The following is a 15,559-nucleotide window of genomic DNA, read 5'->3' on the forward strand; positions in this document are numbered from 1 at the left end:
TCTAGACCACCACTGCACTGTGCGATGTACGGTTGGCCTGACCGAAACAGTCATACTGTACCCGATACATCGGGTCATCTGGTGGACGACCCCGATGATGAAGACGAACAAGGTCAGTCCCATATTCTCCAGCAGTGCATCGCATCAGCAATGCCGGGGAACCCCTCCTTCACTCTTCGAGCAGACATTCCATCTGGACTAAAGTTTTCGTCTGACCACTCAACCCAAATAGCCTTGTTTCCTCAGGCAGATGACACCGTTCAGTCTTTTGCAGTGGAGGATACACCTTTCGGAACCTCAACTAAAACTAGCTCTGCTAGTGATTTATTTGCACTTGATGGAAAGGCAGATCACTTACCGGATCCGTCGCCAGTTTCTTTACATCAGAATCATGATCCTGACACCCCCTCGAAAGTAAACAAACATCTTCCACATTCCGAGCCTTGCAGCAGCCCTGGAAGTGCTGGTAGGATCGGTTCTTCAAGCTCCATCAATGGGGACACATCCTCTGACCTACTGTCCGAGGTCATCCAATCCGCAATGCCCAAAGCTGCCCAGTCAGGACTCAGTGATTGTTGTCCAGTTCCATCTGACGGTGACTGCCTACAGCTATATGCTGTGGAAAGTATCCCTGGGGAAGATGACCTCTCGGAATCTTCATCGATGCAACACATGAACAGCAGTGGTCTAAATTCATTATCCACCCAACCGTCGCTTCACTGTTCCTCCACAACCAGTCCGGCAATGGATGTAGTCGCCGCAGTTAGTGGAATGGGTTCCTCCGACACTGGCTTGTCGGCCCCGCCCGCTCCTCCACGCCGTACCACTTCTGTCTTGTCATCTCAAAAAGATCCTTTTGCTCCAACCAGTCCGGTTGTCACCCGTCCACAAGCGACCGTCGCTCCAATGCCCCAAGTCCAGCAATGTCCACCTATCACGACGGAACCTGCAGGTGAGTACTATTTGGAGGAACATGATTACTTTCTTTATTTTCATTAGTGATTGTGTTTTGTTCTGTACCTAGGTACGTTTTCATCGCTCCACTCACACATTGACAACGGAGCTGCTTGCTTTCCAATTTTAACCGCCCGACTCAAAACTTCTGAAGTGGTCTGGTCTTGCGTGTGGATTAAGCAGTGTTTTCTCAGAGTTATCAGCTAGCCTTAACTGAGTTGTTTGGTGGTCTGACTTCAACTTGCTTTGCACTAGGCTCTCTTAGATCTAGTACGAAACACTTTTCATTCGGGAGTACTGAGCGCTCTCTTAGATCTAGTACGAAACACTTTTAGCCCTGTCTTCATTCGGGACGACATACTGAGCTGAACTGTTTCCTTGTGGTTCGGGGTACACCATTCTGTGTAACCTCACATGTACTTAGCAGGCAGTTCGCTATAGTCGTCAAAAACAGACCGACCGAGATTGATTGCTGCTGCAGAAAAGTATTTCGTAGAAATTTGTCCTGCGACGTTTTTCTCCCTCTAAGATTGGATAAAAAGTAAACTTCATATTGATGTGTGTCCTGATTACCGATTGACAACCTCGCGGACAACCGCTTTTGGTTGGTCCTGTCCGCAGTCTCCTTAGACATTTTTTTCTGTATTTGTGGCAAGTATTAACTGGTTTTCAAATTTGAAGTGCCCATTAGTTCCGGATGCTCAGTGATCTTGGAACGTTTCTCTGTTCACTACACCTGTCCGCAGTCTCCTTAGACATTTTTTTCTGTATTTGTGGCAAGTATTAACTGGTTTTCAAATTTGAAGTGCCCATTAGTTCCGGATGCTCAGTGATCTTGGAACGTTTCTCTGTTCACTACACTGTTGTGATGTCATCTTTGAACAGTTGGCTCACGCGTTCTCAGGTCAATTTACCACACCGACCAAAGCAATGTAACTCCATTTATTTCTGACGTCACTATAACCTCTTCGCATACGTTGGTCAGTCCTCCGAGCAGACTTTCTTTGTGACAGAACTGATCCATCTTACCTTTGAGGAACTGGAACATCCGTTGCTATAGCAACTGCAGCCTAATCAATAGTCACACTCCCTAGCATTCATCAGTCGATTCAGCAGACCATTTCTTCATGTTGCTTAGACCGACCCCAGTTGATTCCGCATTCCGTAGTAGTCTCAGATTTCGTACAGTGCAAACAGTTCACGTGAATAGACTGTATTTGCTTAGTTCAGTACTATAAACATGCACCCTATAGGTCACCGCAGCGAACACTCAGTCATCACACTGGTTGGTTTGTTCGTTTCATAACTTCTGGAGAAGTGTGGCTCTCGATCGAACGTCCCGGGATTTTCTTGTCCTCTGCTGAGGGCCTTCTGTGTGTTCATGATGGAATGGTCCGTTTAAGGGAGCGAGGTCTCTTGCTAATTGGAATCGGCATTTCAGTCACACCTGATAGGATCGTAGAAGCAAGTCGTGATTTTCGACGCTGTATGGTTTCGACTTTCAGGAATTACTTAACGTGCTCTTCCGCCCATTCCAGGCCCATTGAAACCGGATCGTTTGCTCATTACTGATGGACTACGAGGAACGCACCGGGCATCCCTTACCCCGGCCGACAAGGATGATGCCAGTTCATTTTCCTCCCTGCTTAGTATTGAGTCTGTTGGACTGGAACATAGTCTACTGCAAGAGTGCATCACATCTGCCATGCCACGACCTAAGTTAAGTGGCCCGTTACGAAGACAACAACATCAGCCTTGGGAACCAGTTCAAACAGGATTCAGTGGTTCTAATGAAGCCACTTTGTATAAACTTTCCGCATTAGCCCAAACCGGTGACCACATTGAAAATGAACCCATAACAACAGAACCACAGAGTCTATCAACTGACCATGATTCTCCACCTCTTGGGAGTGGTCTTTCCGCTCCGATTCCCAAGCTTTCTTCTACTGGTGCTTGTTCCTCACTTTGTTCTCTGGCTTCATCTGTTGGTCATAAGTCGGCGCCCTCTGCCCCCACCACCACCGCAGGCCTGGTAACAGACCAAGCCCCGCCCTCTGCGAGGACGAAACGAAGCGGCGCGCTTCATTTTTTAGCCAATGGCTCCGACGGTGCGCCCCATCCGCCTCAATGTTCCATTCCAACGACCGCGATAAACGACAACAGAAGGAGTCCGGGTCCAACGGTCGTCGGAATGAGCGCGGAAAACGTCACCAACGATGGTGCATTGTCGGAAGCCACAGCCGGTAAGTTCAATGTCGCGTGTTTTTTCATTCTGATACGAACTGTCATAACCTGACTGTGCACCCAACGACGACCCACGCTTCTCATCACAGTTGCCCACCCCTGCACTGGATGATTCTCAGCAGATCTCACCGAAAAACAAAGGCGAAATTCGCAAATCCATTACTTCGATCAACTGGTACACTAAAATGCGAAATATTGGCGCAGCAAAATCATTGTACCTCTTCTTGGTGCTGTTTCGTCTAGAGAGTTTTGGTTACATCCTGTTCATTTGGCTCCAACTTACCTCGCTTCACTTCTAATGGGTACTTTAGTGACATGGCCGACGCATCTTGAGTTCCATTTCATGGTAGCCATCCATTTATTCATCAAGTCCCAGATGTTTTCACCTTTGTATACCCATCGTGATAATAAATTTTACGGTGCCTTAATCGAGTCAAAATCCACACCACGGTTCAACATCTTCACGAAACTAAAAACGGGGCAGCTTACGATGGTGTGAACGAAGTAGACCACTGTGTTGTCGTGTTTCATTATCCCACTCCTCTGTTCAGTCATGGAAACAAGTGGCTACTACGTGCTCTTCGGCCGGTCGGATCGCGTGATGGCTACGCATCGGTAGAGTGCGCCGGTTTACTTTCGTAAGCATGAACTAACAATTTTATAAATTGTTTTAGCAAATGTAATAATTTTGACGCTATTTGGGTAAAACTGAAGGGCAATCAGCGCTGCATTTGGCATTACACAGCTCCCTTTCTCTGGAGAGAAGTAATCTCTCCTATGTGGTTCCGCGATGTTCGAGAAGCTTGGGAGACTAAATGCGAGAAGCCTCTCTAAAAGAGTTCATTTTCTTGGAATTAAATATGCGCCTCTTTGATTTCGAAATTCTGCACATGCCTGCTCTAATCCACTGCTATCTTCTCTGTTTCTAATCCCAGCTACCACTAATGAATCTGCCCGGTTTATCCCACCTTCGACTATTCCTCACCAAAGTAGTCTCCCCGTGCGAGAAAGCCGTCTACCTTGTTTGAAACGTGTGCAGCCAGTTTCTCCCCAAGTTGTCAAAGAACGTGACATGACCGGTGTGAACGATCAGGTTGCGATCGATCACACTCTGTCCAACATACTTGCAGAGGGGAGTCAGGTGAGACCCGTTTATCTACACTTCGTTGGTAAATCATCCTCACGCCCCTCCTATTGAATGTCAGCAGCATCCAGTTTCTTATCCATAGCTGAACAAAAGATATCATTCGAAAATTTGCACTGAAGCAGTTGAACCCAAACAGTGCGTTATTTTAAAAGTACCATCAAACGGGTCTTCATGCACGGACCGCCATGTTACTGTCAGCTTTTTGCAGAACTGTGATATGTGTACACGAGTGCGCAGCTTCGCATAGCCATCTATAGGCTAGTTTCCAAAATCTAAATCCTTGATGACCTGTTGTTTTTATACCCCTCCCTTACGTTCTCACAACTACCCTCGAACAAGTCCCCATCCTCCTTTGAGGGAATATGACTTTCCGGGGATGATAGTAATCTGATATGTTGATTTCAACGTCGCAAGCACCACCACAGGGCTTTAATAAATCATCGTTCGCTTAACAGCGCTCGTGTGCACGTTTTGTGATAATACATCTATCCTAATGAGTGTTCCATATTGGTCAAGTGTTATTTTGCAGTCCACACAAAGTGTCATTATGGAACGCATGGGTGTTTTTTTTCTATTTTCAGTTGGTAAAATAGTTTTCAGGTACTAATATTCGCTTGTTGTTGGTTGTCTTTGGGTTCTCCATTATCCGCATCAGACTGTATGTGTGCCTAGGCTCCTTAACACGACAATACAATGACGCGTCCTCCTGGAATTGTGAATCACCGGTAGTCCACCTAAACGTAGCTTCGGTTCTCCCTCATGCACCTTGGTCAACCTTTTTCGGTGGCATTTTGAGGCGACAGGTTGACGGCAACATTCCAGAGGGACTGCCCGTTAGGACTTGTGGGCGAGTATCGTTAGTTCAATGTGGGGTTGTTAGTATCTGTTTGTTTCTGATCACTTGCAGATTTAGAAAACACCATGACATTGCCTATCCGCATATCTCCTGGGTACTGTATTCCATACAATATAAGCGTATAAGCAGAGGAAATACATTGATTGTTCGAGAAATACACTCATTCACAAATCAGTTTAGTATTCACGAAAGACTCAACTGAATCTCTTGTTTATGATATTCTACAACTGAATGTGCTGCACATAGGCCGCCTCATGTTTCAGTTGTCACGATATTCGAGATATCGCAGTATATTTTCACAAAGGAAACTACTCACAAGGTTGCTGAAAACTCTTCGACAGTCCACGACCAGTTTTGCCCTTCTTGGTGCTCATCAGGCTTATCTCGTGAAAACCAAATTGATTTGCAAATAAGTGTGTTTGTCGAAATCAGTCCAGTTTGGGTTCAAACAGAGCATAAGATTGACGGAAGCTCGGGATTGCGCCTACCTGGTGAGCCCCAAGATGGGCAAAACCGGTCGTGGGCTGTCGAGGAATTTTCAGCAACCTTATGAGTAGCGCATTACAAAAATATATATGTATCGCGATATCTCGAATATCATAGCGACTGAAACATGAGGCGGTCTGGTGCAGCACGTTCAGTTGCCTGGAAACATTAAAACCGAGAGATTCAGCTGCGTTCCAGATGAGCCTCTCGAAAAACCGAATTGGTTTGCAAATGAGTGAATATTCGCTAATTTCGTGCAATTTGGTTTCAAGTAGAACATAAGGTTGACGGAAACTCGAGGACTGCGCCTACCTGATGAGCCCCAAGAAGAGTGAAACCGGTCGTGGGTTTTCGAGGAGTTTTCAGCAACCTGATGAGTAGTGCATTACAAAAAATATGCATTGATTCTTCTTTCCTTGTATACCCTCAACCAATTCAGTGGATCATGTTGAAGTTGGTTATTCAACTTCTGGTCGTTAGGTTGATTACTTCGTGATTCAAAGTATATTCGTTGGACATACGAATGGACAAGACGGTCTAGGACTCGAGATAGTGTATGCAGTATGGAATAAAATTGGTTACATGGGAAAGTTATTCTCACCTCAGATTTGGCCCGATCAAAATAGTAACAAGCTCATTAGCCATCATCAAGGAGTAAATATGAAGTGGACCAAAGGTTAAAGAGGATAAAACTCGCAAACTGCCAGCTGGAAACTGCCGATCAACACAATCCAGCAGCGAAACCGAAAGGACGTCCGAATGTAGTTGGGGGTGTTAAGAATATGGACTCGGGACTGACACTGTGCTCATTTCTAAATTTTTTGTATGTGAGTCAAATGCGGAACTTGATTCGGTCTGACCAGGAGGACAAAAACGCGTACATAAAGGGTGCCGTTCTCTGAAGCACAAAATATAAAACTTTTCGTAAAAAATGGTTACTCATTTGGCTTCAAGAAACACAGCACTGTTCGCGCACGGTTTAGTCTATCATCCAATGGTGACACACTCGTTGAGATCACAACACGCCGACTCAGGAACGTAGTCGAATCGACTCGTTGTGCATTGTGATCAAAGCGTATCCCTTTGGTGAACTACCTCTTCATGCTTCAAATCCTTATGTCCAAGTGTTCACACGGGGCATCATTCATTGGTCACATTACCAGATCTGTCTGGGAAAGGATCCGCGAAAACAACCCGAAGGGATCAAATAATAGTTGAAAACAGCCAGATCCAACACCTCCCCTTGGATTCAGCTACAGCAAATACTGTATGCCGTATTTCTTTCAACCAGTTAGGACTGATCGGACTACCAATGGCTGCAGGTGTCATCTGAACAAGACTGCATAACCTGCCTTGTACAACACGCAGATGCGGCGTGTTCGGGCAGTCATTTTTCCCTCAATACTGATTACATTTGGACCAAATATTCGACCGGAAGTCAGGCTGCAATTTAAGAAAGCAAGCTATATAGTAAATTGTAGTTCTGACACCTAGAGTTTAATTTGCAGACCACATAAGACACTCATTTTGGAGTCAAGTTGTATGTCTCGGCATTTGCGATTTGCTTCCGTTCATTCCCCGTAGAGTACTCAAAACTCTCTTTTGAAACGTGATATTTCTCTATTCGTAGGCCATATTAGCAGCGCTACAGGCCGCAGCTGACGAGGACCACGTGTCTTCTGAGCAAGTGAACATGAGCGAGCGGCCACTTCTTTCGGCGAAATCATCCGCCCACGCAACTTCTGTATCACCTGGTACTGCCGTTTCCTCCAACCATCGAATTCCGACTGCGTCTGTTCTCCCTACTCGTCTCGTCCAACCATCTCAGCTAATCAAACCGTCCCCCGTTCCTCAAATCAAAAGTGATGGCTCAAAATTGGATCCGAAAAATTCAGCAAAACCCACTTCTAAAATAGTAAGTCCAGACGATTCGTTCTGACTTTTCTGTCTTCAATTAAGAATTCAAAAATTTTGAGCCCATTTGTTTAGGGGAATCGTACTCAATGGTAGTCGCAGACCTTTGCCGGTAGTAGCCGTACTGAATTGTCTCTTCAATTAAGAATTCAAAAATTTTGAGCCCATTTGTTTAGGGGAATCGTACTCAATGGTAGTCGCAGACCTTTGCCGGTAGTAGCCGTATCTGAATTGTCACGTTTGGGCAGGTTCGTCCAGCGCGCACTGATATAGTGGTTAAAAGTAACACGCTTACCTTCCATGTCAGACGTCCGGAGTTCGAACCCCTTCCAGGCCAAGAACATTCTATGTTAATAGATTCTAATAAGAACGAAACTTGGGTCCAATACTTCCCCCTTTTTATGTGGACTCGCCAGAATAATTGCACTAGGACAGAAGGATGGCTGTTCAAACGGGAGTGGTGTGAGTGTGAATTCTGAAAATTCTACAGAGGCACGGTGCTTACAGAGCACTTACAAATTAGTGGGATTGGAAATCTGAAGTTTGGTGTATCCGTTTTTCATCAAGTGAATCACAGCCAAAGCAATTGAAGTTTCTTCGAATGGTGAATGAATTGGCGGATGAATTAGTAAGGTGACAAAGCAATCGAATGTGTGGGAGGAATCATGACAATAAGAAGCTTGTTTTATTGTTACTGTGAAGTGATCGGGAACGCAGGAGATGCATTCGTATCCTGCATTTTAGGAGCAGTCGATAGTCCATCTACTGTCAGCGAACATAATTTGACCGGTGACTAAGCCGTATGCGTGGTTCTCCCACTACCTGTTATTCTGCCGCATTCCGAACCGATGCAACGAATGTTTCATTCGTCTATTTTCTTTGTCTGTATCATGTCAGTCTTGATGCCAGATTTGTGTATCATCTCCACGTCTCATCTCTTCCCTCAAGGTCACCCCAGTCCAGGTCGCGAAGCAATGTTCGAAGACGAACGACGCCAAAGCGGAGAAACAAGCCCGCGCCGTCGCAAAACAGTATCGCCCGACCACCACAACCTATTCTGTTCAGACAAAAACGCCATCGGTTCAGCGTAGTGGTCTTCGACTTCCAGCCAAACATTCGATTCAGTCTCGTCTGGCCTCAACTTGTCCGCCATCAGCTACCGGTCGGTCTCTGGTCTCTAGCCGGTCCACTTCAGTGTCCGGTTCACAGAACAATCTTCACTTGCCAGGCTCAAAACTCGCCGTTCCTTCACAGTCTATCTCTGCACAATCCATTTATGCTGCACTGGCAAAACAAGAACGACACGCTACCATTAACAACAGCAAACTAGCCAAACCCACATCAGCAGCTACCTCAAAATACAGATATTCATCATCTGCGTCCACAATTCCAACTTCAGCGAAGAGTTGCAATCCAGATTCGAAGGCTTCGTCCACACCCAACGGACATCTATCCAATGTGCATTCAAATTCAGACCAATTGACATCGAAGTTTGGCTATAGTGCTACGTCGTCGCCATCCTTGGTCAGTGATGACAATGGACCAAAACCGATCCGCGGTGGTAGAAAGTCCCTAACAGGTACGTGTGTGTTTGAGGGTCCAAACGTTTGGCACACTATCGCTTTTGTTCGTAGACGTACCATCATTCTTGTTTCATTCGACAATTACCGTGTGTATGAATTGCACGGTGAGAAGTTCTGGTCAGCACCCACCTCGGACATTTGGCCGAAAACTGTTGTGTACATTGGTGCTTACTGAATACGCGACTTCCAATTAAGCATAACCACGCTGTGTTGTTCGCTAATGTAACAATCCCCCGATCCCAGACAAAGAAGCCTCTCCAGGAGACGCCGGCTTGTCGGCGGAGATGCACATCGAGCTGTGATTTATGGGGGGATTTGCTATGTACTCTCCAAGAGATGACCTCTTCTTTGCGCTATATTTGTCTTGGGTTGCCTAATGGTTTATCAAACTACGGGTCAACTTTGCTACTCCTATCGTGTATTGTGGAAGTTGGTTATCTCATGCTCTACACAGTTTCTGGACGCTTCTTTTTTTGTTGGTGCTAGTTTTAGCAGTTACTAATTATGGAGTCCGTGGGAGTCGCCAGTGGAAGTTCTGCTCGTGACGCATGCACACCATTTTCTTAGGGGAGCTTTATTTTGTATTTTACTGTTTGCTGCAAATATCCCCCAGCGGTTTCTTGTGTCATCCTATGAGTACCCCCATTGTCGGTATTACTGTAGACTTCGCCAACGGGCCTTGTGATCCGGTCCAAGTGAGCGTCATCTTCCCAGAGATGGCAACGGTAATGGCTTAATGGAACCTCCCTTTGAGGCAGGTGAGACGTCTCGTGTCCTAATGGGGTAACAAATACTCCCTTGAGACTCCCTTGAGAGTAGATGGATGGATGAACGTTTTGCTCGAATCGACGTATCACTCCCTATTTGTTTCCTAAACTTGTAATGTTTGTTTTCGACACTTTGTTGGTATTCAGGGACAGCACATTTGCAAGCACCTTGCGCTTTGTGGGCTCCTAACTCTTCAGTTGCGCTGTCATCTAACCCGATAGTTGGATCACCCTTAAAGCAATCAATTTTGGTATTCTTTTGGTATCGACGTAGAAACGAAAGCCACCTCTCAAACCTCCCACCCTTGTACATCATTTATCTAAACCTCTGGAGTATCAAATGTTTTTTTTTGAAATCTGGTTAATTGTGTCGTCTATCTAGAAACACATACGCTTTCTAATCAGTCCCTTATAAGCCGAATATCCTCTGACGGATAGGCATGCTCAAACAGGCCGCGTGTACTTCTCACGGTATTTATCGGAAATTCCAGCTGTGCCACCAAGTATGTTCGCGGGAAGGTATCTATGATTGCCCCCTTTTATCTATCCCATGCGCAACGAGATACGGGGATCTTTCTTGAAAGTTTTCACTTACATGAAGAGACTTTTAGGCATGCACAGGTATGCAGTTCGTCTGAACTGCAGAATCCTATCTTCCCTTTTTGGGAACTCTCTCCTGTACGATAACCTTTGCAAAATTGTAGTGCATTCCAATTATACAACTAAACCGGAGAATCCAATGTTTGCGTAATTGTTTACTGCTAGCTGTCTTATCGATGCTCTTGTGATACGTGAGGTTAGTGGTGATCTGCTGTCACTTTTAACCAGTTCTCTTCTTACAACTTGCTCGGTAGAACACGAGGTGAGCACGTATAGTGAAGAGATTCGTGCAGTCACTTGATCAACCTATCACAGGGAAGCTATCGATAAAGGTCACTTCAAGACGTCAGTCGCAATTAACTTCCCTTGAGAAGCTGTATCTCCATAGGGAGATTGTTGATTGCGTTAAGAATGTCGATTTTTTGTCCTCCTGAGAACCATTCCACCCCCACTTGTTCGTTTGATTGGATCGCGTTTAATGTGGTTCCACTGGTTGTTATACCCTGTGTGTGCTTGCTATCATTTTCTAGTACGTCCGTGCTGTTGATTCTGTCTCATTTGCTAGGTCGGAAAATGGCTACTACGAATGAGAAGGTCTTGGAAAAGGTGGTTATTCGCCCAAATGGTCCCGCTTCACGTCCTTCCACACAGGTGAATAGTGCTGCTAACCAAACGTTACCGGACTCTATTGGACACCATATACGTCGTACCTCTTCCCATGCTGAACCGACCCTCACTCCAAAATCAGCAAAGTCCAGTCTGACCAAACTCCCGTCGACAGCTTGTTCGGGCTTGACAAACAAAACCGGTGTTATTCGCTCGTCGTCTCCGACTAGTCCCTCCAAACTACATACCGAACACAGGGACACAGAAGCTGGTATGTGGATAGTTCGTGGTGAACTGACGATGGTCGAGCGAGCTAGTTAAGTATTCCCCATACTCCCCCATCGTGACTTTTCGCATTTTGTTAGGACTATTTTCCTCCATTCTGCCACATGCCTTTTCTATGATTAGGTGTACTCACTCTCCTTTCGTTTTCACTGACCGATTCAGTTGTTTTGTCCGCTCTCTTTCCACGTACATCGTGCTTGTAGACAACTTTTCAGCTGATGGTGTAATGAGCGTCAAGGGAGTGGTTTTTAGATTTTTTATCTTGTCACAATAATAAATCTAGTAGTTAATATGTACTTCATCATTTATTCATCCGCGATATCTGGCTTTCTTTTCGGTGTAAGAATTCAATCTCGCGCGATCCTCCACTAATAACTAACTGTACCTCTCTTATCGGTCTGGTTCACCATTTACCGGTCCTTGATATTTTTCTCACCTTGCATTACAGCCAACTTTGGCTTTTCAGCACGCTTTCGACCTATTCATCTCTCTAGCGCCTTTCGTGATCATGTCATGTACGTATACTTTCGTCCGTCTTTTTTTTCTTTTGTCATCGAGAGGTTTTGGTTTTCGTCCGTCTTTTTTTTCGCTTGTCATCGAGAAGGTTTTGGTGGAATTACAAGTTCTGAACACTCGTCCAGGTTTTTGAATTACGAGATGATAGGGGACGCCACATTTTTGTCCACCTAAGACCAAACCAGACACGCACTGTCAAGCAACGTTATCGGCACGATTTTTTTCGCGGTAGCTGTTGGTCGTTGAGTCGCCAGCATGTCACTAGATCAACCGATGTTCCAAAAATCAATTTAAAAAGCGCAAGAACTAGACGGGGCTGGTCAGGATATCTGCGGAACATTGCATTTGACTTGCTCTATTTGGTGATACGTTGTTTCTCTGATGGTTCAGTTTTTCATTTTGCTACCCCTAAGTGATTGTAGTCTAGTCTGTACATACTTGACAACTGACCCCTAGAAATGAAATTACGAATCATTTTAACTATTGCTTGTTGGGCAAATGGCTGGCGTTTCTGTTGCAAATTGTTCCATCATCATTTGAGGAGACACAATAATTGCGCGTTTCGGTGATAGTGTTTCACTGAATAGCGAAGGCAACTGGTCAATAACCTGTAAGCGCACCCTGACTCTCAACATTTCGAATAGGACCGCTCTGTGTAGATCACTGTGTTCCACAACCCGATCAGTAACGTTTATTAGCAAAGAAAGATAAAAGTTGTAAAGAATCGGCTGGGAAAGTGAACTCAACCGACTGTCTAGGTTCTTGTGGTTTGAGTCAGTTCCTCACTTGTACCTGAGGAGTTTTTTCACCTCAGCCTTAGACAGATTTTTTAGATGGCCCATGAGTGAGCTGTTTTATCCTCATTTTCCAATGAAAGGTAAACCATTATTTGCACTCCACATTCTCAACTAACGGAATTTCGTAGGAAACTCGATTCGTCTTCTGCATCACCGCCGGTACTGAGCGTACGGCAGTGAAGCATCGGTGTTGAACACTGATGTCATGCTGTCGATGATGATGATGAAGACGGTACTGAGCGACAGATGGCCTGGTTTTGAGAAGTGGGCATTACCGTAGGAAGTCTTGCTAGGTTGCTAATGACGGTTGGTTGCCCCTAAGATTTATTGTCGATCTGCTAACCAGGCTAGGCATGGTCAATTTTCAAACATTTCGCTAACGTTGAATAATATACTAATTGCGAGATAGAATTGCAGACTGTTAGTGGCACACTGAGGTAACGTCTAGTAGTCGCGTTGTATTGACGCAACACGTTCCTTGTAAGTAGTGCGTTACATGTATAAAATGTATTGCGGTACTGGCTTATCGTACCAACTGAAACATGAAGCGCCTTGATGTAGCACATTCAGTTGAAGAACATTATAAACGAGAGATTCAGTTAGGCGATAACCAAAGTGGTATCCAAGGCGCACTGTGCGACTGTACGGCTCACGTGTACAACTAAAACGGTTGCATTCCGACTGCCTTACACTCAAGCTTTTTCCGACCAAATTTGCATGTGGCATGACCATGGTTCTCAAACCTGACCAAGGAGCATTGCGGATCGGACAATTCTACATAACACTGTCCGCTTAAAGCAGTAGTCATTATGACACAATAAATAGGTTCGGCAGTATGATGCGATGCACTCTTCTCTCGTCCGTATAAGCTATCCTTTAAAACTATGGCCAGAGCTAGAAGCGATGTTTGATCTAAAGTGAACAGACTGCCTCTTAGGCATGCAAATCTCTTGGAAAATTCTAAGGAGATTTCTCCGCAATGATGCTATATCCAACCTAGTTTGAAGCAGTTTGAATATAATTAATGATTTGCTTGCGGACAGTTTGACATCAGCTCCATTCACTCCAGTGTCCGTGACGCTGTGCCAAAAGGAATCTCACTGCAATAACTATGGAACGATGCGGTCAAGTTTGTACTAAGTTAATTCGATCGGTCTATGGGAAACCGCCTGTGGTCCGTACAAACTGCTCCTGGGTGCACGTGTCCGGGCTATGCAGTTTATAGCAGTCAGTTCGTTTTTTATACTTTGATGTGCAGAGGATATTTTCGGTCTCACCTGCTCTTCTCTAGACATTACTATGGCTGTTCTCCCCGAAAGGATGTAGGCTTTAATTTAACATAGTAAGTGCACCATAGGAAGGTGCTGGAATAATGGGAACTGGATCATCATCGACAGCATGACATCAGTGTTCAACACCGATGCTTCACTGCCATACAACCATGATTTATTTGAAAGCCATATTGTAAAGAAAAGAGTAAAGGTGGACGGGGAAGGGACCTAGTTCTAGCTTAACACAATCATTCCGAGGCGCCTACACCCCCAGACATTCACTCAGACAATCTGGATAGAAACTGACAACAAGAACACCACTGACATCGGTTGGCAGCCATATCTTGTAGTGTCTCCAACCAGGCACAGTGAGGATCACGCGGTCCCCATCCTGGAAGGCGAGTAGCACCGAAGGCGACTGGACCCAAGCGTTTCCTGGTCTCCTTCGTACTCCTCTGCCAAGTCAAGGGTTGTCCACCTCTCTGTTTACGCCACTCTGAACTTGGCATGGAAAACAGCACTCTCTTCGGCAAACGATGGTTCGGCATACGTAACACGTCCGAATCAACGCAGCTTCTGGTGCTGGACACATTCTTCAATGGAAGTACCCGCTACACAACCGAAAAGGCTCTTTCTAACTGACTTCATTGTTGAACCATAGCGGAATAACTTCACCATACATTCATATGGGAACTGACAAAAGTAGTTTGGACAGCGCTAAATTTTCTTTACTTTAGAGATAAACGGCATTCAATTAAGTTACTCCAAAGGTCAGATTGTCTGTTGCAGGGGTAATTTCGTCAGTTTTGGTGCTATTCATTTCAGAAAGGGTGATGTATACCGTATGAATTTGTAAACGTCTTTTAGTCACTTTTTTCCCACCATCCATCAAACTAACATGATGCTCTTTCAGTCTCTGCACCTGCTCCTCTGACAAGTGCATACACCTTCTTCTGACAGACGCAGATCCATTCGGACGACCAGTAGACATTCTATGAGGTGCCAGAATTCAATTTGTCAGCATTTTTATTGGGTTGCGATTTCTCGGCAATCTTCCAAAGGTCACTGAACTGGTCAGAAAGTACGAATACATGATTGATGTTTCAGATGTCTTGGCGTCTGTTTCATGTTCCGGATAGGTATTGCTGTGCTTTTTCTGTCTAAAGGGTGTAGTGTGCTAGAAAAACTAACCGGCATTTTGTCCAAATGCCTTATTTATTACTTTCCAACATAAATGAATCGATATTGCCAACAAACCTCAAGAAATAGGATACCCAGTGTGTTTGATTAGGCGTCAACTAGACCCAGTAGGGAATGGATTGGCACAGCAGTCATTCCATATAGAGCAGGAACATCGGAGGTTATTCGAAGCTTAGCCAACATTCGAGTAGCTTTTCAGAAGGGAAAAACGCTACACTCAGTTTTGGTGCAATTGAAAGACCCCCTGCCGGTTGAAAGAACTAGGGACTGTTTGTATAAAATTAACTGCAACGATTGCGCTAAGGTTTATATAGGACAGACTGCCAGGGAATT

At 45.1% G+C, this 15,559-nt stretch overlaps 1 protein-coding gene across 1 annotated transcript in view; it reads left to right on the top strand.

The window, feature by feature from the left end:
- The window catches only part of T265_09919 (hypothetical protein), a gene marked incomplete at both ends in the record, with an annotated part of 58,711 nt that extends 46,748 nt beyond the window's left edge, over positions 1–11,963 (top strand). Inside the window, 6 exons of the mRNA XM_009176135.1 lie at positions 6–952; positions 2,493–3,197; positions 4,134–4,339; positions 7,318–7,602; positions 8,550–9,180; positions 11,117–11,963. Of these exons, the coding sequence (XP_009174399.1) occupies positions 6–952; positions 2,493–3,197; positions 4,134–4,339; positions 7,318–7,602; positions 8,550–9,180; positions 11,117–11,478 (3,136 nt within the window). The remainder of the gene's footprint in view (positions 1–5; positions 953–2,492; positions 3,198–4,133; positions 4,340–7,317; positions 7,603–8,549; positions 9,181–11,116) is intronic.
- Between the last annotated feature and the right edge of the window lie 3,596 nt (positions 11,964–15,559).

Source organism: Opisthorchis viverrini (assembly GCF_000715545.1).
Source record: "Opisthorchis viverrini unplaced genomic scaffold opera_v5_318, whole genome shotgun sequence".
Taxonomy (NCBI): domain Eukaryota; kingdom Metazoa; phylum Platyhelminthes; class Trematoda; order Opisthorchiida; family Opisthorchiidae; genus Opisthorchis; species Opisthorchis viverrini.